Source organism: Lycorma delicatula, chromosome 1 (assembly GCF_047948215.1).
Source record: "Lycorma delicatula isolate Av1 chromosome 1, ASM4794821v1, whole genome shotgun sequence".
Taxonomy (NCBI): Eukaryota; Metazoa; Arthropoda; class Insecta; order Hemiptera; family Fulgoridae; genus Lycorma; species Lycorma delicatula.
Genome location: NC_134455.1, coordinates 303,012,356 through 303,039,603, shown reverse-complemented (window position 1 = coordinate 303,039,603; position 27,248 = coordinate 303,012,356). Strand labels below are relative to the sequence as shown.

Genomic DNA, 27,248 nt, shown 5'->3' with positions numbered 1-27,248 from the left:
CCAGAAATTACTAAATCTAGTGGATTTGTATCCTTTGAAACGATTTTATATGAATTATTTTGGTAGTGAAGATCCTCACTACCAAATGAATTGAAAAAAGAAAAACTAGTTTAAATGTATTGTGTATTTGCATCAATAAATAATTTTTTAAATATTGGAATAAATTCTAAGCATCAATACTACATGTAAATTCTACATCATGGTAATTATGAACATTACAAAACTACATCATTGTAATAATATTCTATTATTTTCATCTACAAAGCATAAATTACTAAATCTAATGGATTTTTACCCTTTGAATTCACTTTATATAGGATATTTTGTTGGCTGGCCAGCCGACTAATTTTTCAATTAATTCTTGTATTGGTAATAATTTTAGTTATTTCACCTTTAACATCATAAAAGCCGACCCTCGTATCTGAGGGGCGGCTTCAATTAATTTTTGTAACAACAATAAAATATTACATAAAACTGCAAAAATGTTTAATATTTGAAAAGTTTAAATCTAACCAGAAATTACTAATCTAATTGAATTGTACCCTTTGAAACGACTTTATATAAATTATTTTGGATGCTCGAATATGAGCGGTCAAAATACTCTATTAATTTTTTAGTTGTTTATTACAAAATAAGTATCAGAAATGGAATTGTATCCTTTGAATTTACCTTATACAGAATATTTTGGCGGTGAAGATCTTCACCACCAAACAAACGTTTCAATTAATTCTTTAGATTCTTTATTTTGTATTCAATTTCTAAATCGTTTCCCATATAGGCGATTCTTCGTATATGAGGAATCGCTTTATTATTGTAAAAGTCATCAATAAAATGTTAATTTTAAATATTATATATAATTGCAAATATGTCTAATATTTTCAATAAATTGAAAAGTTTAAAAATAACCAGAAATTACTAAATTTAATGGATTTTGTACCCTTTCGATTAACTTTATATAGGATATTTTGTTGGCTGGAATTCCAGCCGACTAATTTTTGTGAATAAAAAATAGATTTTTATAAATCGTTTCCCACCATATTTACATAATTTTGGTACATTAAAAAAATCAGCAAATCTAATGGATTTATACCCTTTGGATATACGATATTTTGTCAGCTCGAATTCCAGCCGACTAATTTTTCAGAATAATAGTTCTCGTATTGGTAATAATTTTAGTTCTTTCAACTTTATCATCACTTTTAACATTACAAAAAGCCGAGGCTCGTATGTGAGCATCGTCTTCAATTAATTTTTTAACAACAATAAAATATTAATTTTAAATATTATATAAAATTGCCAAAATGTTTAATATTTGAAAAGTATAAATACCAGAAATTGTTAAATATAATGGATTTGGAACTATCAATTTTTTTGATTCTTTATTACAAAATAAGTAGCAGAAATTACTAAATCTAGTGGATTTGTACCCTTTGAAACGAGTTTATATAAATTATTTTGAGGGAGCGAATTTGACCTACCAAATTATTCTATTATATCTTCTATTACATCAAACAAAAATTAAATATATGTAAAAAAACACAAATACAGAAAAAAATTAAAAAAAAGCATAAAAAAGAAACTAAAAAAAAAATGCACTAATTACAAAAGCAGACAAAGGAAATGCAGTAGTTAACATTAAAAAAGAAGATTATATAAAGAAAACAGAAGATTTTTATAATTAAAACAGAATGTATAATATAAAAATAAAAGTAAAACCAAAATATATCTGAAAGAAATTATAAAAAAATCAAAACATCTAATTAAACAAATTGATTACAAGTATATTAACATGAATCCGAGTACAGCAGTTACGAGAACAAAGGTCAAAATCCACAAAGAGAATTTACAGATAAGATCTACAATAAAGTATACTAATGAGCCAGCATATAAATTAGCAAAATATTTGGCAAATATATTAAAAGAGGGGCTTTTATATATGAGTCAAATTCTAATTTTTTGGAATCTTGAATATTTAATTTAGATATTTCCCGTTATTTATCAATAACGGTAATATTGATAAACTAATACATAGTAAAACATTCAATTGAAGTGCAGAAAAATTAAAAAAATATAAGAAGTACAGAACATTGCAGAATTGTGTCATTTGACATAGAAAATTTGTATCCATCTATACTAATAAAAGAAACTTAAAAAATTTTAGAAAAGAAACTAAATGAGAGAAAGATAAATAACTTGAAAACAGAAATTGTTAAAACTTAATAAATAATTCTTCAAAAAATAAATTTAAATTTAATAATAAAATATATAGAACGAAGGATGCACTAGGCATGGGCAACCCATTATCAGTGATACTAAGCAAAGTATTTCTAGAGAGTATGGAAGAAAATATACCAGATATCACGAAAAAATACAGTTGTTAGAATATATTAGGCACATGGATGATACTCTGGAAGAAATGAACAAATTTCACCGTAACATTAAATAGATAATGAAAAATGAGAGAGATGGAACTATTAATTTTTGGACCTCACAATAAAAAGAAATAATAATCTAGATTTTGAATATACAGAAAAGAAACTTATACAGATAAAATCATAGCTTACGATTCGAATCACCCAATGGAGCATAAATTAGTTGCTTTAGATACATGATAGTAGACTACATAAATTACCATTAAAGGATCCAGCATATAAAAAAGTGTTAAACACTACTTTTCATATAGCAGAAAATAACAGCTATAAAAAAGAAATGATCAGAAAAATGAATAAAAATAGAAATAAAAGAAATGAAATTAAAACAAGCGATATAAACAATCCTGTAAATTGTATAAATTAACCTTTACGGGATAAGAAATTTACAAAATTAAACAATTTTTTAAATATAATATAAAAATGCCTATTAAAATACAAATAATACACTGAAAAACATTTTTAACAGTAATATAGAAGAAAAAAATATTTATAACAGTAATGGTATATACAAAATAAAATGTAAATGCAATGCAACATACATTGGAAAATAGGAAGAAAATTAAAATTAAGATATAGTGAACACATGAGATCTTTCAAAAATCAAAAACAGGACAGTAATTATGCAATGCAATGCATTTAATTAATGAAAAATCCAAGAATCAATGAAATTAATTAACAATTCTATTAAAGCAAGAAGAATGAATGTTTTAAAAGATCTAGAAATCTTCAAATTAAAAAGTAACAATAAAATGATCATAAATGATCAGATCAACACCCAAGTGGATGACCTTTTCAAGAACCTCAATTTGCTGAAAAGAGGAAATAGATAAATAAAATTAAAAGATAAGTATAACCATTAATAAAAAAACAAGAAGGGCAGATAAAGCATGATGTCAAACTAAAGGGAGGGCTTTTATTATTGTCAGGTGCAATTGAGGGGTACCGAAAAAGAAGTATACATTCTTCCTTTATGGAGAGCGGGTAACCCAGAGTCGAGGCCGAAAATAGTAGGATACTATCTATAATCCTTGATAACCCAAGGGAACAAATTGAAAAAAGCGAAAAGATAAGTGAGGCTCAGAGAAGACAAATTCAAATGGGAGGTAAGATGATCAATACAAGCACAAAATGAGGGCCAACAAGAGAGAGAATGCGTTGAGCAGAAAGTAAGGGATCAAGAGGACTGAGACCTAGGAGCAAATGAAGTAGCTACAAATGAAGCAGAAGTAAACATTTCATAGAGAGCATCAAGGACTGCTTCTCGCAGCAGTAAGGTGAGCATGCAAGCACATCAAAGACTACTACAAACCAAGATAACAGAAAATAATCATATCCGACAGATGCTCAGTAGAGGTTTACGAGGTTCACTTGTTATATAGGATGTAGCAAGATATATAAAGCCGTTGGAAATAACAGAGATCAATGTTCTTGTAGCCAAAATGCAAGTGAAAGAAAATGAAAGCAAAAGAGAGAAAACAGTAAGAAAAGGAGGAATGTGGAGGCAGACATGACAGGTAGAAGAATGACAAAGATAGAAGAGGAACTACCATGGGTGAGGCGATTGAATAGAAAAATCAAGAAATTGAGGAAAGAATTGTCGTAACTAGTTGACGATGAAGTTAAGGAAGGAATGCATAACAATAAAAAAATGAGAAACCAAATATGGAAATTACTTTTCCAAATATGGAAAGTACGGAATTAACAATGTACTACCGATATAGAGACTCTCAAGCAGCAAATATCCGCAAAAGCACAAAGATACAAAGATATAAAGAGAGAGTAGTGTTCCGGATTGACAATATGGTTTTCCTAGAGAACCCTAAGTAGTCCTATAACAAAATTAATGGAAAGAACAATGTGAGTGAAGGCAGTGAAAGTGAGGAAGGGATGGTGAGATTTTGGGCTTGTATTTGGGAAAGAGAAATTCTCTATAAAGCTAGTGTGACATGGATTGAAGTTAAGGAATATCATAAATGCAGCCTCGAGGTCATGCAAAACAAGGATGATATAACCAATGATGAGGTATGAGATGCGCTGAAAAAAATTAACTGGTCAGCACCAGGAATTGATGGCATACAGAACTTCTTTGGTGCTTGGGTTTCAATTAATCACACACTTTAGGCATGGTTGACCTGAAACTGTACAAGGCTACATTTCATTTACATTCATACATATTAGCCTCATTCATTCTTGGAAGTATTTTCTTATGAGGGCTAAACAGAAAAAAAATAAAAAAAGGGGTATAGAACTTCTGTTTGAAACAGAAGTTTCAAACCCTTGCATGCTAAGATAGCGCAAGCCTTCATAGAAGTATTAAGGGGATGCCATCATAGCCCACAGTGGATGATGGAAGACATAATGTATATGATATTCAAGGGTGAAGAAGTAGGAAAATTGCCAAAAAATTTTCTGCCGATAACATATTTGCCAATGTATAAATTATTCATGTCTATGGTCTCAAATGGGATTTATAAACATCTAGATAGCAGTTTATCTACAAATCATCAGAACATGACAAGAAGATATGAGACAATGGAGAACCTGACTACAGATCAATAATGGAACCGGCACCACAAGATCGAGATATTCATATGGGGAGAGGTATAGCTCAGGAAGACTCACTGTCACTGTTGCTTTTCTGCTTAGTGCTAGAACCCCTCATGCATCGACTGAGAAGCACTGGATTGGGATATAAAATGCATAGAAATGAGGAGCCAATTTCGCACCTACTGTAGGTATATGGATGATCTAAAACTAATAATGAAAAGTCCAGAAGAACTTGGTGGGATGACACAGATAGTCGAACAATTCAGTAGCGATGGTTGGATAAGTGCGCAAAGGTCGTTCTTAGAAGAGGAATGCGGGCTGAAATGCCCACAGGGAATGACAAGATGAGACTGATCATAAGATAATTAGAGCACATAGAGGTGTACAGCTATCTTGGTATGGAAGAGCATCATCAAATCAAGGTGCAGAGGTCAAGGAAAAGTTGACTAAAGAATATGTTAGGAGAATAAGATCCATCCTAGGAAGCAGGCTGACCTCGAAGAACATAATCATGATGAACGGAAACTTGTCTGTACCCTTGCTCAAGTACAGTTTCAGCATTGTGGGATAGGCAGAAGCAGAGACAGTCAAATTAGATGGTCAGATGATGAAATTACTCATGATGCATGGAATCATGCATCTGTGAGCAGATGTGGATAGACTTTACATCTCGCAGAAAGAAGGGGACAGAGGATTGCGGCAAATTGCCAAAGAATATGGAAATCCGATTGTTGCTCTAGCGCAATTCCTATTGAAATTTCAGAACAAGGCTCATGAGACAAGTTATAACAATGAAAGGACAACCAAGGTATACAGGAGTTCTATCAAAAGCCTTCAGAATTACATAAAAATATGTAGGACCACCGCGAGATGAAAATGAAAGGCCACTGAAAGGTGCTTTGATGAACACTAACAAGAAGAGAATTTCCCAGGAAGCATTGAAAAAGGAATGGTATGGGAAAAATCTTCATGGACAGTATGTCATTAGAATGGAGGTACCAGGTGTCAATAAGGTTTGTACAGTATCATGGCTTTGTGGAGAACTGAATGCTGAAACCAAAGCCCTGATTGTAGCGGCGCAGCATTCGGCACTGAAGACAAGAAATTATGAGAAGTACATTACATAAACAAGAAAGGATGATAATTGTAGACTGTGCAGGACCTACTCCGAAAAAGTAGATCATCTCATATCAGAGTCCCGAATATCTCATATCAGGGTATTCAAATTTGAATACCTGGAAAGGCATAATAGAATATTTGATGATGTTCACTGGGCCATATGTAGAGAATATTGTATACTGTTGAATGTACGTAAATGGTAGCAACATATGCTGCAGTGGGTAGTAACAAACAACAGGTATACGATTACATATGATGTGCCAGTGTCATACGTGATTGCTGATAGACTTATTATAGTACTGAAAGATCACAGACAGTGAAATGCAGTGCTAATAGACATTTCTGTGCCAAATGATGCAAATGTTGTACAAAAAATTAAAATATCAATATATTAAGATTGAGGTCAGCAGGATGTGGTCATGAAGATAAAGATAATGCCTAAAGTTGTCAGGGCCCTTAGAATGATTCCTGAGACCAGGAACAAGATTTGAAGAAAGTGCCAGGAAATTTAAGATTAGAAGACATTCAAGATGTAGCACTTAATGGTACATCCCAGATCCTGATGAGATACTGGATTGCAAAATGTATTTTTTGTTTTTGTTTCTGTGTGTTTTATTGCGCTTGTGTAGTGGATGTGTAGTTGTGTTTATTGATGTGTGTGTGAAAGATGTGATTTAACCCCCTCAGCAAAGAAGTATTTGTGGTCATTCCCCTAAGTATGCAACCAGTGCACTTAAGAGTAGCTACCCTACCAGACTTAGTAGCTTCATAAGTTTGTGAAATAGGAAACTAGGAATGAATAAAATATAACATAGTTGGTGTTGCTATGAAGTTTTACTATTAGTAACATTAAGAAATAGATATCATTCTAACATGTAATCTATGTATAAAAGTTTTTCTACTGTGAACTTGTAGATGGCTTATATCTAGACAGCTGTTTGTTGTTTTCATTGCATTTCTTCATTAATGAATATTCAATTCTAGCACTGAAAATGTGTAATATCAGCACAGAACTATTGCCCTCATTATAAGTGCTATTTTTTTTATAATCATTATAAGAGAAAATACATCCTTTATATAATGTTTAGTAACAGTTTTTTGAGTAATTAATTTGTGCATTTCTAATATTCAAGAATTATACACTGTTTGCTCTAAGTATATTAGAATTTTTATTAAAAAAAGACTTAGAAAAAAAATTGTAAACATTTTCTTTCTTATTTATCTTTCTTTTTCTTTGTCCTGTCACTTCTAAAACAAAACATAAAAGTGGTTTTTAGCAATGTTAATCAGATAACAGTTCACTTTTTTTTATGGATAAACAGCTAATATCTTGAGGAAGTAGGCAATTAAAAAACAATTATAATTATCAAAACAACGTTAAGATAATTTTCATATGATTAGATTTGTTTGTATGTCTACAGAAATAACTAATTAGTATTCAGTAAACATTAAGTAGTAGTAATAATAATAATAATAATATTATTATTTTAAATTAAAACAGTTTGCATCATATTAAACTTTATATTATTTAACAGTTACTGTATTTATATATCTTGCGTATTCTTATTAATGGACTTAATGTGATGAAAAAACTGGTAAATAACTGCACACATATAATTACATTATTTTCTTTATTTAACAACGTTTTTTTATGATCTGAGTATTACTTATTTTTAGAAGTCAATGTTATTTATTGATTTATCATCTGATTGCATAAGATAGTTGTTTATATAAGATAAGGGTTCTATCAGATTCATTATAATGAGGAATAAACAGTTTTTCTATTTATCTTTTTACGCAATTATTTTTGCCAGCTTTGTCAGGTCAGTTTATATTTTTATTTACTAACTTTAAATACTGTTAATTATTATTACTTCATGAATTTCTATGTATTAATGTTTTACTAACAATTTTTCTAATTGAATAATTAAATGTGAAGTGGGTAACTTTCTATTTATTTAATTTAATTAATAGTGAACATAACATTGTAGTTAAGGAAACAGATTTTAGCTCTTATTATAATCATCAACATAAAGTACTATATTAATTAAGGATGATACAAGATGTGTGTTTGGTGCGGAATATATACTTGTGAATATGATCTGAAGATCGTACAACTATGCAGAAAATTTCATATCATGAAATGCTAGATTTCCCAGGGATTCTTAGATGGTAAGTTCTTATCTGGTATTGTACATTTTTTTTCTAAACACTGGTAAGTTGATTGTCACTCAGAGTTAGATTTTTTGTTTAAAATTAGTTATTGTTCATACAAACATTTTAAAATAGATTTAATTTTAAGAAGTTTTAATATACACACAAACAGTTTGAAAAGGTTATTTAACAAAAATTTCTCATTAAATATCTGTAAGTACAACAGGATTCCAAACAATTATTTCAAAAAATACTTTAAACAGACTATTGAAAATTTTATTGGTTTTAATTTTTAAGATTGGGTTTTCTTTTCAAATCATACTAAGAAAAAAATATGGGAAAGTTTATAAGTAAAATATCTTACTTGAATATCTTAAAAAATCATTTTATACAAAAGTTGTTGAAAATTTTATTGGCTTTTGTTGTGTTGTTACAATAATATTCCACAAGTAAAAGGATATATTTCAGGAATGCATTTCACAGGATCAAATAAATAAAAAAAATTCATGTAAACATAAACCTGAAAAGTTGTTTTCCAGTTGTAGCTGCTGAAACACTTTTGTTAACTGTCTACAACAGTAACCTTAATATCATTTCTGTGAACACCAGAAAGACAAATTCTGTAGTTCTAAGTGTAATTTGGCTTGAAGAATAAAAAAAAAGAATTGGTTATTAAGCACACAGTCTTTATTATTAGCTAACAACTATTTTTTATAAAATTCAAAGAAATACATTATAATTAAATACATTTATAACTACATTAAAATTAAAATTATAAATACATTTTTAGTAATAAAAACAACCATTTAAGTTGTTAATTTAACTCTCACGAATACATATGTTATTATATACATGTACTTAACATAAGTGTTTTTTGTCTATCAAAACAATTTTTTTTTTTTTTTTTACATAAAACAATATACATCTCTCAATTCTGTCTTTGTTCAATGAGGGCAAACATTACCAATAAGCTATGACAACTTAAGCAGTCAGATCCTGATTGGTGTATTGTGACAATATGAGAGACATAATTAGGGTAAACATCATATAACTGTTTGATGTCTTCACTGCTAATCCATTGGTTGGATGGATCTGATTTACCATGGAATAGCTGTTATTTAAAATAAAATCTGTCTTGATTGTAGTAAGATACAGTTATTTTTCTATGAATTTGAATATCCAATGTTGCTGGTGTAATTTATGTTCAGTTAAAGACACAATTTAAAAGTTTGAACTAAATGATTATTTCGTGATCGATTATTCAAACATGATCAACTCGTGAACTGTAACTGGGTTTGTAGAATGCAAAAATGTAAACGTAAATAAAATTAAGTAAATGAAATATTAAATACTCGGCTCAAGAAGTTCGGTTAAATCTGCTTTAAACATTACCAGGATTTATTAAAATTATGCTACTGCAAAGTTATGACGAAAAAATTCCTTGTAAATCGTATTTAGAACATCTTGTTAAGATTTAATAAAAAAAAGAGAATTAAGAAAATACACGTGCAAGTAAATACTTAACTAATTATTTTTAACAGTTCATTAGTTGATAAACGACAGTAAGAACATTGCAAAATCATCAATCTGTATTATTATTGATACGTGAAACAAATAATGCGTTTTCTGTTTAATGAACGAATACATTTTAGATTGAACACATTGGTTTATGATCATCGATAGGTTCATAAAAATCTAATGCGAATAGAAATAAACTTCATTGTCAGCTGATTTAAAGTATGTTTTTAATTAATTTGGATCTCAGAGCACAAGCTAAGTAGCGTTTTAATTTGATAAACGTGTGTTTTGAATCGTATAAATAATTTTCTATCGGATAATTATGTTTATCACAATCATCGTATAAAATGAAACTCGGTAAAAGTGCACGTTTTAAAAGCACAATGTCAACCTCAGCAAATAACCAATTAAGCAATAGGTAAAATATTCACTTTAATGCCACGTAATGTTTGTTTATACCGTATACTGTATTTATAGATGTTACGTTTTCTGCAAGTTTATTTACCTATTACTAATAATGCTAATATAATAAAATCATCAAACCTTAATATAATTGTAACAAAAATGATCTCTGCTGTCACTGACTAGGAAGTATTTTAATTTTTCTATTACCACTACAAAAACTAATTTTTACATTTTTTAGGCTACACTACTTCTTTACCAGTTTAACTGCATGCTTTATTATTTAACAGTTGGTAGAATAATAATTATTTCCTAGTAGATTAAGCTTATTCGCTATCAGATAAAATTGCAGATATAAACAGTATGATTTTTGTTGCATTAACAGTATTGGTGTTAATACTGAAAATGACTGTTGGATGGCAGCTGCAGTACTTAATTAAATGTAACAAGGGATTTCACTACTTCTGACTTTACATTTTCTGAAATTTACAGAAATAGATTAATAGGATTAATTACAACCTTATAATACAGGATTAAAATGTTGGATGATGTTAAAATAAAATATTTCATGATTAATAATTTATTGATCTTGAAAAAAGTAATAAAGTTTCTTTATATCCTTGGTCCAAAGTTCTTTTAAATTTAGGGCTTAAAACTTTCTATCTGCATGTGGTTTGCCAACCTGATGTAATGCAAGTCATCCTGACTTGCATTACACTTTCACTTATTTCTTCAGTTCTCTGAAGAGATCTGCAATCCCAGAATTGGTGATCTGAAGGAAGCAGTTCACGAGATGTAGCAATAATTTAGTTTCAGTAAAAATCAGTTACTTGTCTAAATTTTTAGCTGAAGCTACAGGAAGCTCATACACCCACAATTAAAATTTATTATCATTTTGTTTAATTTCAGACAATAATTTCTTTAAAAATATTTAACGTACTTATAAATATTTATTACTATATACAGTACAGAAATAAATAGTTTATACTTGTATTAATAAATTATTATTATCCATTTTCATAAAAAAATAGATATGTTCTGGTGACACAAATGAAAGTATGATTCATTACTGGTATGTTTATCTCAGTAAGCGTTTGGTATAAGCATTTTTAACTGGTTAAATCATAAAGTCATCAGAGCTAGCCTGTCTAAGAAATCACCAAACCAGTCCAAAATTCACCTGAACATCCTTGCCAAAAAGTTTGTCTTGCAAAAGAAATCTTACTTGGGGCTTGCCCAGCATGCCTTTTGTTTTATGTCAATAAGTTATTTGAAACTGTGTAATCCTTATATAAAAGGATTTCCTTTTAATGAGGAAGAACTGTATATCAGAAAAAAACTGGGAACTGGGTTTTAATACATCATTCTAGTACATATGCAGGCAAATAAATTGACTAATGCCAATTGCTGTTGATTTTTTATTAAGTTTTAGCAATAAGAAATCAACATTATGTCTATGAATCTTGAATCTGTGAATCTTCTTATAAGCAGAATCTAATTTTACAGTATCACTAGTTCAAATTTTTGTGAGTATATTTCAGTTCCTGAACTATATTTTTATTGCTGAAGTAGTAAACTTTACAATGCAGAATGATTTAAAAGCTGACTATTTCTAAAATATTAAAGCTTTTAACAATATCGGATACAATAAACAGTTAGTATTTGGAATATTACAGTGTTTGTTTTCATATATTAGTTTATAGTTCTTCCATAACAATATTTCAGATTAGGAACATCTTAAATAATTTAGTTAATATATATATATGCATAAAATAGTATGTACTTAATAAATACACAATAAGTATAGCGCGTACAATGAAAATAAAAGCTTACTTGCATGAGGCAGACGGTCACTGTGCAGGGAATTATAATACTATTTTCTTGCAACATTAGGCTCATTCAGAAAATGAGTATTCTGCAGTACAATATGTTTAACTATTTTCATAAATAACAAAAATTCTTTCCACAATTAAAATTTTAGTATCATTTTGTTTAATTTCCCACAATAATTTCTTTAAAAATATTTAGTCTACTTATAAATATTTATTATTGTGTACAGTACAGAAATTAATAGTTTATACTTGTATTAATAAATTATTATTACACTCTCTTCATCAAGTAAGTCATAAAATGAATGAATACTTTATATGAGTAAAGGTTATCAAAATATTTCATTTGTGTTATATTTATATGCAATTGTTGTAATGTGTATTAATATTGTTGATATTTATAGTAATAAAAATCATCATTAATTAATAGGCATACACCCTACAATTATAATAATCAATTAAAAGCTTAGTCATTTTATAAATATTCACAGAATACAAAATAATTTTTGTATCACATTGTTCAATACTAATATTTACTTTTCATTTTTAATAAACTGATTTAGTTCATTCTTGGCATGCCCCAATACGATTGGTATAGTTTATTACTTCTGTAATGTGTGGCGTGTTAATGTTTTGTAATTATTAATGAATTTTTTTGTTTTTGCATCCTTTTTTAGTGAATTGTTTTTGCATGGCTGAATTTAAAAACATAGTTATGAATAAAAACCTCCATAGTCAAGCTCATGAAATAGTTAATAATGTATATGATGATTTTATGAAGAAGAAAGCTATTAAGTTCCTATGCATTCAAAAATATGAAGAACTGCTGAATGTTGGGATTTCAAGATCACAAATTCAAAAACTTCAATAAGAATAGCAGGATCTTAAATCTAAATTGCAGTTGTGCTCATTCAGCACACCAAGAAAGTATAAATAACATTCAAAACCAGTTAGTGGATTAGGCAGCTGTGATCATGCTGTTGTAAGAAGAACAATCAAACAAATCTCATGCAAAACATGATGAACTGCCTACATTAAATAAATTACTTGAAGAATTTCAAAGAGTACTCAAGTTAAAGGTTCTAAAATTGCACTTCAGCTATCCTGAAAGAGTTAGGGCTTAAGAGGTAAAACTAATAATAATAGAAAACTTTTCATTGAGAAAGAAGACATCCAGTGGAAGAGGATAGAATATTTAAAAAAAATGACTGATTGCAACAAAGAAAATTCTTCAATTGTTTATTTGGACGAATTGTATACTTTAAAGTCAATGACAAAATTGTAGTAGGTTGACAATGGTGCAGGAATAAAAGTGCCAATAATAAAGGTGATGAGTTAATCATGATCCATGCTTGATGAGAAATGGGGTTCATTCTGAACTTGATGTAAACTTGGGAAATGAGTTCAAAAAGCAGTGACTATCACTACAGTGTCACCAACAACAATTTCATGAAGTGGGCATCTGGAAAATTAATTTCTTGTCTTCCTCTTCCCCCAGTCAGTTGTTGTTTTCAATTATGCATCATTTCACAATTCACTTCTTGAGAAGCCTTCAAATTCAAATGATAGGAAAAGTCTCAGGTTAATTGGGTAGAAAAGAACTATTTTGTTTAATAAAGCAATGTTAAAACCACAACTGTATGACATAACGGAACGCAAAAGTGGTGGGATATCAAAAATTCTCCCTTCGAATCGCAGAGCCTGGACAGTGTCCCTTGCTGCTGTATGATTCTGTAATCGGGCGTGTTTCAAGGGTTTATTTTAATGTCGGTTATAACTTTTAAGTTTTGTTATATATGACATAATAAAATCGCATAGAAATTCAAAAATGAAATATCATTTTGATGAACTATTAAAAAACACAGGCATCAGCTTCTGTTACTTCTACTTAATCATCCCGATTTAAATCTGATCAAGCTGGTATCGTTGGCTCTGAAAAGATATGTTGGTAGTAATAACTCAACCTTTTTAATGTCAGATATTAAAAAATTAGCTGAGGAAAAATGAATGAAGTGAATACGGATGATTGGAAACCATATTGTGAACATGTAAAAAAATAAGCTGAAACTAAGTATAAGAAGATGGAACCTGCTAATCGACGAAAGGACATAAAAATTTGTCATAATCAAGATGTGGAAGTGAAAGTGACAGTGACTGTTTGATAAAGACAGAGAAGATTGTGAACTTGCATGTGAATTGGATATATTATGCAAATTTCATGTTACTTGTTAATAATTGTACAGTCAACAATGAAATCAATCGTGCAAAAAAAATTTGAAAATTCTAAATAATAAAAAATTCTAAATATTAATGAAAAAAGAATTGTACAATAATAATTGTACACCTAATTTAGTGTAATTACAGATACAATATACATTCAAATACTAGTTAAGATTTTTTAGTTTAAAAATACACCTAAATTAAAATTCTTGTTTTTACTATTAATATTTATTGAATTATTAATACTAATTATGTATTAATGAATTATAACTAATAAAATATAAGAATGGTAATAAATTAAATGTGCATAAATAAAAGTGCAACGATTATTATTGTTGTCCTATTAGACAAAAATAATAATGTTGTCTAATAGGACAACATTACTATTTTATGATGTAAATGTTTTCAAGTTTGGTAGTAATGGAGTCTCAACCTTCTCCAACGCTAGCTTTTATTTTCATAGTATGCACTGTATGTACCTAAGTAATAAGCCTGCATTAAGTAATAATAATTATTTCTTGTGATTTTTATTTAAAGGAAAACTTTTTCCCTCAATGCCCCCTCACCAGTATTGGAGTTTGGCCCTTGTGGCAGGGTAATGAAGAATTCAGCCATGGTAATGTAAGTAAAATTGAATAATAATTTTTTTTATTTATTGTTTAAAAAAGTCTTGTAGACAACTGATGCTATTGAATAATCGTTTTTACATTTTAATGTCCATGATGCATTGTGTTTTAAAAACCTAAAAAGTTTTTTAAAATTGTCTTCAGTACACCTTCAAGGTCATATATACCAAATTATGTTGATTCTGGTTTTCCCATGTTAATCTCCAACAAAACTGTGATTTAGAGTGAACGCTAACTCAGACACAAGACAATTTTTATAACTTTCAACTTAAAATAGATTGTAACATAATTGATTTTGAAAACTTGTCAATTGACTTTAATTTTGAATTACAACATTTTTTTTTAGTTAGGTTCTACAAACATAGCAGATGTTTGTAGAATTGCAGTTTACTTCCATAAATGGTACAACTTTTCCCAAAAATAACAAGTATCTGATAAGAGATTTACTAAGAAAAATCAAGATAACTATTATAAATATTTATATGTTTAGAAATTTTTTTTTATGTTTAGAAATAAAAAGTAATTCTTTTTTACTTTTATCATAGGTTTTGTAATGATAAAATTTTGTATTGACAACTAAAAAGTATATTCAAATAGATAGTATACTTAAGGAGGTAAAGCTATATAATCTTTACTGACTGGTTGTAAAAAAGTGTTGTTGATACATTTCAGAGCTGTTTTTCCAATGTATAAACTGTATCGAAGAGTCATATGAATCACCATTATATAATTTTGTAAATATTAATTTTTAAAAAAAATTGTTATCAGCAGTCAATAAATAACTTTATTGGGGTTTTTATATGTATTATAAATGTTTTTATATGTAATGTTGTAAATGTATTATGTAACATAAATAATTATATACTTCATATAATAAAAAACTAGAATTGCTTAATAAATCATCTAGAAATAATTTTCAAAACTAAAAAAATTCTGTATTAATACATACTATTAATATTTCTTAGGAATTCACCCAAATAAATGCTGTTATTATAATTACACATCATAAAGATATGTTAATTTTTATTGATTCATATGTTATAGTCATGTGTGTGTAGCAATGCATGTCTTATTTTTTTATTTATGTAGTTAATATTACATAAAATGTACTAAAGATTGTCAGACAAGAAGGCTTATGGGCATTTAGAACAAGTATTCATGTTCAGACAGTGTTCTTAGCAATTCAGCCCACTTCTAGATTGCATTTAATGCCATAATTATTGCAGTATTAGTTAACTGCTTTATGAAGACAGACCGTTGTGCTAAACTAACTTCATGAAGTTAGTTTATGATCTCATTATGATAGTCTTTTTTAAGTTTTCTTTTTGGTAAAGGTGGTTCTGAACTCTGTTTAACAAAAATGTATTATTCAGAGTACATCCATTGAGACATCATCCATTGTTTTCTATCCATTAGTGTTCTTGTACATTACTACTAATAGAAATTTTAATATGTACATAATTGTTTGAGTATTCCATTTTCCATAAATCCTTTCTGATATATAAGCATGGTTTTAGATTCTTTTCTATTAAATCTTTTTGCTAGAAATATAGAAGACACTTTTTAAAAAAATATGTAAAGATATTTTATGGTTAATTTTTTTTTTTAAGACACATTTCTCTTAGGTTTTTATTTTTCACATGTTAATATACTCTTTTAGCACTTTAAAGGGATTCAGTATTATTGATTTATGTCTAACAACCGGAATTAAATTTTGCCCAGTCTCAATCTAATCATTTTAGTAATTCAAGTATTATATTCTGTCATAATACTTGATGACAATCAATGAATAATAAAATGATTACAATCAATAAAAATATATTTTACTGATTGTAATCATTTTGATGGTTTATTATGAAAATAAAAGTAAAAAATAGGTACTAAATAAATTATACTAAATTTTTTAGGATGTTTAAAGTAAATCAATACACATAGAATATGTATAGAAATAACAAAAATTTATCAATGAATGAAAAATTAATCATTCAAATCGTTTTAATAATGGTGGAGTATATAAATTAAAAAAAGTATTAAAGAAGTTTTGATTTTAATTTATGTTAAATGGAAATCATAAATTTATTGGTATTGTATGCAGAATACGAAAAATATAACTTTAAAGTAGTTAGTTTAGTAATCAGATTTCTTAAGGTTGTGTTAATGTTGCTGTTACCATAATAATTAGAACATTCATGTTTCAGTTATTTTTATTTTTATTTTTTTTTAATATCAGTGTCTATTACAAGTATAACTGAATGAATGTATACCAATATTCTACTAAAATTTTGTATGTTTTTGTTAATACAGTTTAATTTTCTATTCTGCCTAGATTTTTATTAATATGTGAGGTTTGTTTTATTATAAATTATGTGCAGTCTCCTTTTTTCTTTTTATGTACTACTTTATAAATTTTTTTCTGTTTAAAATAATAAAAATATTAACATACGTAAGTGTTATTTAAGTGAGTCAGTGTCAAAATTATTTCTTCATGGAAAATAATTATCAGCTGTTGTATAGAATATAATATAACCAAAAGATTCTAAATAATGTTCTAATTATAATAATGATGATATTCATATAAAAAATAGTCATATAGTCAAATTCATATCAATAATTACTGAAATTTTTGAGAACAACTTTTTTTCATTAAATAAAAGCAATTATATTTTTATGTTAAAGATCATGTAGTTTAGATTAATAGGAGATTATGATCCTGAAATTAGATATTAAGTTTGATAATTCTGAACATGATTATCAACAATCATGATGGAAGTATTGAGGAACTGATAGCATTAAAATATAATGATATGACAAGATCTTGAACTCTGAACTTTCTGTGTGTAGGCAAGTGCTAACTCTCTGTTGTATTTTGACTTGCATGCTATTGTAAAATTCAAGGGATTAAAAATAAAATAAAAGCAGTTCTGTGCAAATCATGATGGAATTTGACCAGTTTAATCAGCCTTATGAGTATGTTAAATTTAAAGGGGATCATAGCAAATTATCCACTAAAACATTTTATTACAGTGAAAATAACTAACCTGTAGCAAGTTGACCAGCTTCAAGCTGACAGATTTATCAACAGTTAAAAAACTAATGCAAATCATATATTAATCATTTTAAGAGTGATCTGTTAATGAACAATGGTGGCTAAAATACAGACACTTATGATGAATATCAGCTTATCATACTGACTTTCTTACAGTCAAATCAGTGAATGTATTTTGGTTATTTAGATGACTTCAAATAAATTCATTCAACTTCCCCGCTCCCACCTTAAGAAAAGAAGATAAATAAAAGAAGTCAAGTGGAACTTTTATAAACTAAAAAAAGTGAAAGTGTTTTCTGACTTTATTTATATAAAATTGTATGATAATTATGTAGGATAAGTGTGAAAGATAAAAGAAGCTATCACTTTTTTAAGAATAAGAAAAATATTGTCTCAGAAAACCTTTTTGCAACTATTGTACAGTTTCTTCATAGGTAATATTTGCATATAGCACTGTTGTTAATGGTGCTCATCTTGAAGAGGTTAGGAAACCTTGGTAGTGTGTGATGAAATAAATTAGATTTTATATTTGTGGTTGTTTGTTTGCAATTTTATACATATACTGATTGAAAACATTTTTGTTACTTGGTGTATTTTTGTTTTAGACTCTAAAGGTTTGATTTTTAAAAGATATATATATTTTTTTCTAGGATCTTATATAACAAGTTAATAAACATGGCTGTGTAAGCCATTAACATGTGCTATACTATTGTGTTAAGTGCTTCCTTGTAGCAGTTAAGTGACATGGTTGTGGGAAAAGCTGCACGTTGTTAATACTATGCGAAATTATTATAAGAGTTATGAAATGTGTCAGTTTTAATTGGTTTTCAATATTTAAAAAAGATTTGTTCATTTTATAATTAAATATGGCAAACCTGGAAAGTTGAATAGGTATCTGTATTATCACTTAATGTGAAAGATTATTTTAGTTTTTAAAATTTCTGATCATTAGTTGGTTTTCAAGATGAGCAATCCTCCATTGTTCGAGATAGTGCAACCGCTGAACCATGGTCATCGATTACATGAGTAAAAACTTTCATGAACCAAATATTGTCTGTGGTTTTGTTGAAAGTTTCCCAGTTTTTGAAAAAGTCTGTTTCAATGATCTGGTTTTCAAACAGAAGTTGCTTTCAGATTCATTTTATGTAATCGTATAATCATTCCTCCTCCTCTATGAATCATGAGACCTTGCCGTTGGTGAGAAGGCTTGAGTGCTCAGGGATACAGAGTAGCTGGACCGAAGGTGCAACCATATCGGAGAGGTATCTGTTGAGAGCCAGACTAAGGAATGATTCCTGAAAGAGGGCAGCAGCTCTTTCAGTAGTTGTTAGGGGCGTGAGTCACAATGACTTAAACGGCCGTATCAACATCACTCAGTCCTCTGAGTACTGCGCAGCTGAAAGCAATGGAAAACTACAGCTGCTTTTTTTCCAAGAAAATGTAGCTCTCTGCATTTTCATATAACAAAGATGGAGGCGCCTTCCTTGGTAAAATATTCCGGAGGTAAAATAGTCCCCCGTTCGGATCTCCGGGTGGGGACTACTAAGGAAGGGGTCACCAGAAAATTAAAAAATAACATTCTACGAGTCGGAGCGTGGAATGTTAGAAGCTTAAAAAAGGTTGGTAGGCAAGAAAATTTAAAAAGAGAAATGGATAGGGTGAATGTGGATATAGTAGGAATTAGTGAGGTTCGGTGGGAAGAGGAAATCGACTTTTGGTCAGGTGATTTTAGAGTAATTAACTCAGCGTCAAATAATGGGCAGGCAGGAGTAGGTTTCATGATGAACAAGAAGATAGGGAGGAGAGTGGAGTATTTCAAAACGCATAGCGATAGAATCATTGTAATAAGGATAAAATCAAAACCTAAACCGACAACGATTGTTAACGTTTATATGCCTACAAGCGCCCATGATGATGATGAGGTAGAGTGTGTATACGAAGAGATTGATGAAGCAATTAAACACGTAAAAGGAGATGAAAATTTAATAATAGTTCGAGATTGGAATGCAAGCATTGGAAAAGGCAAGGAAGGAAATATAGTGGGTGAATACGGGCTGGGCAGAAGGAATGAAAGAGGGGACCGACTTATAGAGTTTTGCACGAAGTATAATTTAGTAATTGCCAACACCCAATTTAAAAATCATAATAGAAGAATATACACCTGGAAAAAGCCAGGCGATACTGCAAGGTATCAGATAGATTATATCATGGTTAAGCAAAGATTTAGAAATCAACTCGTTGACTGCAAAACTTACCCTGGAGCAGACATTGATAGCGACCATAATTTGGTGATAATGAAATGTAGATTGGGGTTTAAAAACCTGAAGAAAAGTTGTCAGATGAATCGGTGGAATTTAGAGAAGCTTGAGGAAGAGGAGGTAAAGAAGATTTTTGAGGAGGACATCGCAAGAGGTCTGAGTAAAAAAGATAAGGTAGAAAATGTAGAAGAAGAATGGGAGAATGTTAAAAAGGAAATTCTTAAATCAGCAGAAGCAAACTTAGGCGGAATAAAGAGAACTGGTAGAAAACCTTGGGTTTCAGACGATATATTGCAGCTGATGGCTGAACGTAGAAAATATAAGAATGCTAATGATGAAGAGAGTAAAAGGAACTATCGGCAATTAAGAAATGCTATAAATAGGAAGTGCAAACTGGCGAAAGAAGAGTGGATTAAAGAAAAGTGTTCAGAAGTGGAAAGAGAAATGAACATTGGTAAAATAGACGGAGCATACAGGAAAGTTAAGGAAAATTTTGGGGTACATAAATTAAAATCTAATAATGTGTTAAACAAAGATTGTACACCAATATATAATACGAAAGGTAAAGTCGATAGATGGGTGGAATATATTGAAGAGTTATATGGAGGAAATGAATTAGAAAATGGTTTTATAGAGGAAGAAGAGGAAGTTGAGGAGGATGAAATGGGAAAAACTATACTGAGATCTGAATTTAAGAGAGCATTAAAAGATTTAAATGGCAGAAAGGCTCCTGGAATAGACGGAATACCTGTAGAATTACTGCGCAGTGCAGGTGAGGAAGCGATTGATAGATTATACAAACTGGTGTGTAATATTTATGAAAAAGGGGAATTTCCGTCAGACTTCAAAAAAAGTGTTATAGTTATGATACCAAAGAAAGCAGGGGCAGATAAATGTGAAGAATATAGAACAATTAGTTTAACTAGTCATGCATCAAAAATCTTAACTTGAATTTTATACAGAAGAATTGAGAGGAGAGTGGAAGAAGTGTTAGGAGAAGACCAATTTGGTTTCAGGAAAAGTATAGGGACAAGGGAAGCAATTTTAGGCCTTAGATTAATAGTAGAAGGAAGATTAAAGAAAAACAAACCAACATACTTGGCGTTTATATACCTAGATAAGGCTTTCGATAACGTAGATTGGAATAAAATGTTCAGCATTTTAAAAAAATTAGGGTTCAAATACAGAGATAGAAGAACAATTGCTAACATGTACAGGAACCAAACAGCAACAATAACAATTGAAGAACATAAGAAAGAAGCCCTAATAAGAAAGGGAGTCCGACAAGGATGTTCCCTATCTCCGTTACTTTTTAATCTTTACATGGAACTAGCAGTTAATGATGTTAAAGAACAATTTAGATTCGGAGTAACAGTACAAGGTGAAAAGATAAAGATGCTACGATTTGCTGATGATATAGTAATTCTAGCCGAGAGTAAAAAGGATTTAGAAGAAACAATGAATGGCATAGATGAAGTCCTACGCAAGAACTATCGCATGAAAATAAACAAGAACAAAACAAAAGTAATGAAATGTAGTAGAAATAACAAAGATGGACCACTGAATGTGAAAATAGGAGGAGAAAGATTATGGAGGTAGAAGAATTTTGTTATTTGGGAAGTAAAATTACTAAAGATGGACGAAGCAGGAGCGATATAAAATGCCGAATAGCACAAGCTAAACGAGCCTTCAGTAAGAAATATAATTTGTTTACATCAAAAATTAATTTAAATCTCAGGAAAAGATTTTTGAAAGTGTATGTTTGGAGTGTCGCTTTATATGGAAGTGAAACTTGGACAATCGGAGTATCTGAGAAGAAAAGATTAGAAGCTTTTGAAATGTGGTGCTATAGGAGAATGTTAAAAATCAGATGGGTGGATAAAGTGACAAATGAAGAGGTATTGCGGCAAATAGATGAAGAATATTTGGAAAAATATAGTTAAAAGAAGAGACAGACTTATAGGCCACATACTAAGGCATCCTGGAATAGTCGCTTTAATATTGGAAGGACAGGTAGAAGGGAAAAATTGTGTAGGCAGGCCACGTTTGGAGTATGTAAAACAAATTGTTGGGGATGTAGGATGTAGAGGGTATACTGAAATGAAACGACTAGCACTAAATAGGGAATCTTGGAGAGCTGCATCAAACCAGTCAAATGACTGAAGACAAAAAAAAAAAAATAATAATCATTCCTAACATGTTTTATTATTTTAAAGTTAAATTCTGTGATGAATTAATGACTCTGTATTAACTGTATGACTCATATTAACTGTATTATAATTCAGTTTACTTGGACTGTACCTTCTTTAAGTAACGGATTTACCCATTACCCCAGTAACAATTGGTAGAATGTTTGAAAATGATGTAACAGTTTCTGCCTCTTGGAAAATACATTATTTGATGGTATTGTTGTTTATGGTGCTTGAGTTGAAGTAGCTATGGAATGAGTTCAAATAATGCATTTGATCTGCAGTGTTTGTTTAATAAATTTGTTGAGTCAAATTCAGTGTGTTTATATAAAGTGAATATTGTCAACAAGTGTTTTTAGTTCATGGTTTTTGCATTCTGTGTGTAAAATTTATTTATTGTTGACTGCATTTTTGGTATGCAATTACAGTTTCTGTAAGTGAATATTGAAGAATAATTCTGATGTGTAAGTAATGATTTATTTGTTATTGTATTTGAGGGTGAATATGAGTCTGAACTGCCTGATATATGATAGAGGAGAATTATTCTAGTTAAATTTGTGCATTCTTGATTATCACAGTCATTATTTTGTGCTTGTTTAGTTGTTATATGATTTTGCTTATACTTCTGAAGACAACAGGAACTGACTTTCATGATGTTTGCGGTTTGATTTCTTTTGTATATAGTTACGTAAATCTTCCATGACATATGTCATGTCATCCACAGAATACAGATATACCTGTATTCTTATGACTTAATGTTTGATTAAATGACAATAAAGTTAATACTGGTGGTGTAATTACAGAGGCATGATATGAAGTCTGTAAATGAAGTAATGAGACTACTTTTTTTTGGTAGCCAAAGAGGCAACACTGTAAAGCTACTAATAACCATTGATTATATGAACCATTGATTTATATTAGGTATTAATATTTTTAGTCTATTGTTGCCATGTGAGATGTAAACAAACTTTTCATGAAAGGAATTTTTGTTGTGCGTTACATAAATGAGTGATACTAATTATGAGCAGCATTGTGCAATCAGTTTTTGTTATAAACTCCGTGAGAATGCTACTGAAACTTTTTCAAAATTGAAAAGGGTGTATGGAGATGTGTCTCCTGGAGATGAAGTTTTTAGGTGGTTTAAAGCATTTTCAGATGGTTGGGAATCAGTTGCAGACGATCCACACTCTGGAAGACTGTTAACATCAAAAAGTGATAACAATGTTGAGTGAATTAAAGACTCAATACGGTACGACCAGTGATTAACTCTCAGAATGATTGCAGAACAATTGAATTTGAACTGTAACACAGCCCATCAAATTTTGACAAATAAATTGGACATGAAAAGTTTGTGCAAATTGGTCCCAAAAAACCTCACTGTTGAACAAAAAAAGAACAGGGTGGAAGTGTTCCTCGATCTTCTAGGGCATATTGAAACTGATCCTGATTTTCTAAAAAAATGTTATTACTGGTAATGAATCTTGGATATTTGAGTACGACCTAGAAACAAAACGCTAGAGCAAGGAGTGGCACATTTCAAACTCACCACGTCCCAAAAAAGCAAAAATGAGCAAATCAAAAATCAAAACCATGCTAATGTGTTTCTTTGATAGTAATGGCACTGTCCAAAAGGAATTTTTGCCTACAGGACAGACTGTAAATCAGTATGTTTACTTAAAAATTCTTGAAAGAATGTGGAAAAAAGTTGCCTGCGTGAGACCAGCCATCAAAGACAACTAGATGCTGCATCACAACAAAGCACCTTGTCACACTGCACTCTCAATTACTGAGTTTTTGGCAAAGAAAAACATTTCTGTAGTTCCTCAATCACCTTATTCACTTGACTTGAATCCCTGCGACTTTTTCCTGTTCTCGACTTTAAAAAAACACCTCAAAGGACACCATTTTGGAACAGTAGAAAACATTAATATATATATATATATATATATATATATATATATTTCAATATATATTTCAATTTTTTCCTCTCATGGAATTATTCACATCTTCACTATTTTTGAATTATTGAGACCCCTCATCTTAGGATATTCTGGTTTCTGAGTTCCAACACTACTGTGAAGTGTGGGAAAAACATTTGAAGCATTGTGTGGCTTCCCAAGGGAACTATTTTGAAGGTGAATGAGTCCATTTATAAATGGATTCTAAATAAACAGCTTTCCTGAACTAGTCTCATTACTTTATTTACAGACGTCATATGATTAATCTAAGAGAGTTTATAAGAAATGATAAGTACTGAGTTGTCATTTTATTCTTATATCAAAATTATTTTAAGTCATATAAATTTTCTGCATGTGAAAATATTTTTCAGGACTATTCAGGATCCAGCCAGTCAGCGACTGACATGGCATAAACCTCCAATGACTGTATTGGTAATAAAGAAGATCAGAGATGTCTCTGTGCTACAACCATTCATACAACTTATTAAATGGTTAATTGAGGTAAAACTGATTTCAAGGATATACCTAAAAATTTAGTAATACTGGTATCAATAAGTAATTTATGACAAACAATTCAGCAACTGTTAATGAACAAATTATTTAAAAATTCAGAAGCATTTGATATTGTAAAATTAAATAGAAATTTAAGATTACAAAAAAGGAATTAAAAAGTACAGGGAAAAGAATTATATTTACAATTTGGAAAAGAATTTGATTGCAATAGTAAGAATAAAAAGTGAAGGAAGACAAACTGCAGTGTAGAAAGGTGTCTGACAATGATGCAGCCTACACTCATTGCTTTTTAATTTATACATGGACGAAGCTATAAAAAATTAAAAGAAAATTTTTTAGATGATGATATAACAGTACAAAGACAGAAAAATAAAAACATGGTTTAGATGGTATAAGTCAGGACTAAATTGACTTAATTTTGTGGAAACAAACATTTAATCTTTTCTACTATTATCTATCTTAAATTGAATGCAGTGCTTAATCACAAAATATTTTTCAATTTTTTCCTCTCATGGAATTATTCACATCTTCACTATTTTTGAATTATTGAGACCCCTCATCTTAGGACTGTTTTTTCAGACTGGTTCAGTTTTTCACTAACATTTAGGTCTTAGTTCTTTAAGTATAAAGTGGTTGGATTATTGTATTAAACATTATGTTTTCAAACTCAGTTGTATTTTGGTTTTCAATATGTTGTTCACTCTTCTAATTGCTGTCCATGATGTTCTGATTCTTGATTTCCTTCTATCCATTAAATGTTAGCATATAAAATAACTTTACAAGACTTTATTTCCTCTCCAGTTTCCACACACTGATTTGTATAATAAAACATATTTTTTTGTTATTATTCAAACTATCATCTCAATTATCTATGGCTCCAAAAAATCTTTTGAACAATACTAGCATTAAGATTGCAATCATTGTTTTAATTTGAATTTAAGTGTTTATTACAGAGCAGATTTTAGGCATATTTCAACAAAAGAAGAGAAATGTATTATTTTATATTCTAACTGGTAACTGGTTTTTGCTGTGGATGTATAAAAAATTGTAGTTTATAATTCAACTTTCATCCTTTTCATTTAAAGTTTCACTTTGAGTAATGCTATTCTTTGAAAATGACTGGAAATCATTTTACTCTAGAAGTCATTTTAAGATACTTTCTTAAGAGAGTATCTTAAGTCATTTAACACTTTGAGAATGGATTCTCATAGTCTTTCTAGTTGTTAGTTTAATAAAATATCTATTAAATAGATAGATAGAGTACTAATAAATAATATGTGCTGATAAATAAAGACTAATAAAGAATCTTTTATTAAGTATCTATAATATGGCTAATGACACAATTAAATAAACAATTGTAGGTGATGACATAAAAGCATAAGTAATTCCCAACAACAACAATCATCCTATTGTAGTATTAAAAACGATGGTGAGTGAACTGGTTTCCTGTTTCTTTCTTCACTGAGCTTAAACTGCTGTTTATGCATTATATTCACCATAGGGGCAGGTTGTTTAATAAAAATCATTACTTTCAGATAAAGCAACTCCAAGGAATATTTCTTATGCTTAAGGTAACATATAATATGTGATATAAAATTGTATATCTTGTATTTATAATTTGGGAGAGAGTAGAAGGCCAATGTTTTCAAGACAGGGATTTCAATTTTATGCTTACTGCTGGTCAAAAAACAGATTTCTGGATCATTCCATAAGCAACTATTTCCCTATCACTTCAGATCATGAGTGTACTGATCCTGTATTATAAGCTCAAAGATTTCAGATTCTAAGGCTACAGCAAATAAAATTATAGTATGTAGCTGCAGTGGCAAAGTACACTTGTTGAGGAAATGAAATTAGCAGGCTTTGATTTGTATCTTTAGAATCTACAATTGAAAAAGAAGAGGATTAATGAGAAAGGATGATCAATTGATGGAGGAACATCAATATAAAAAAATGAGACTCCTTCCCAAAGAAAAGCATAAGCCTTTCCAGGCAGCAGTCATTCATTCTGTTCACAATTCTTTAATAGGTAAGGAAGTTTTTATCCAGTATAGAAGCATTTCATTATTGATCATCAATCTTCCATTAATATACTAAATTATTTGCTTTAAAAAAATGATTGCTTTACGTGTAGAAATTTAACAGTTACCTGAAAGCAGATATAAAATTCTTAATGGGATCATCTTGTCTAACTGCAGATTGTGTGGCAAATATCCAACTGGACTGTAAATCATTCAGTCAGACCACCATTGGAAATGATAATTATTAATAATTATGAGTATAGATTAAGTAATATAATATTACACATTTTTATAGTGATGAATGTAGAATATTATACATCGCTAATGTAGAATATTTATTTAATTACTAATAAAAATATAATAAAATATATAAAAATAATATTAATGTTATTAAACATCTTGATAATTTGTCTTCA

The 27,248-nt window shown here is 29.5% G+C and overlaps 1 protein-coding gene across 4 annotated transcripts in view; it reads left to right on the top strand.

Annotated features, from left to right (window-relative positions):
• Window positions 1-7,707: 7,707 nt before the first annotated feature.
• Window positions 7,708-27,248, top strand: part of LOC142318337 (NAD kinase-like) — a 41,593-nt gene continuing 22,052 nt past the window's right edge. Inside the window, exons 1-3 of one of the 4 annotated variants that reach the window (XM_075354921.1) lie at window positions 7,708-7,921; window positions 14,759-14,842; window positions 24,670-24,799. In XM_075354921.1, coding sequence (XP_075211036.1) covers window positions 7,860-7,921; window positions 14,759-14,842; window positions 24,670-24,799 — 276 coding nt within the window. In that variant the 5' untranslated portion in view covers window positions 7,708-7,859. Of the gene's footprint in view, window positions 7,922-8,114; window positions 8,271-9,991; window positions 10,189-14,758; window positions 14,843-24,669; window positions 24,800-27,248 lie in introns of those variants that run through there. The other 3 variants (XM_075354922.1, XM_075354923.1, XM_075354920.1) reach the window with 3 other exon arrangements.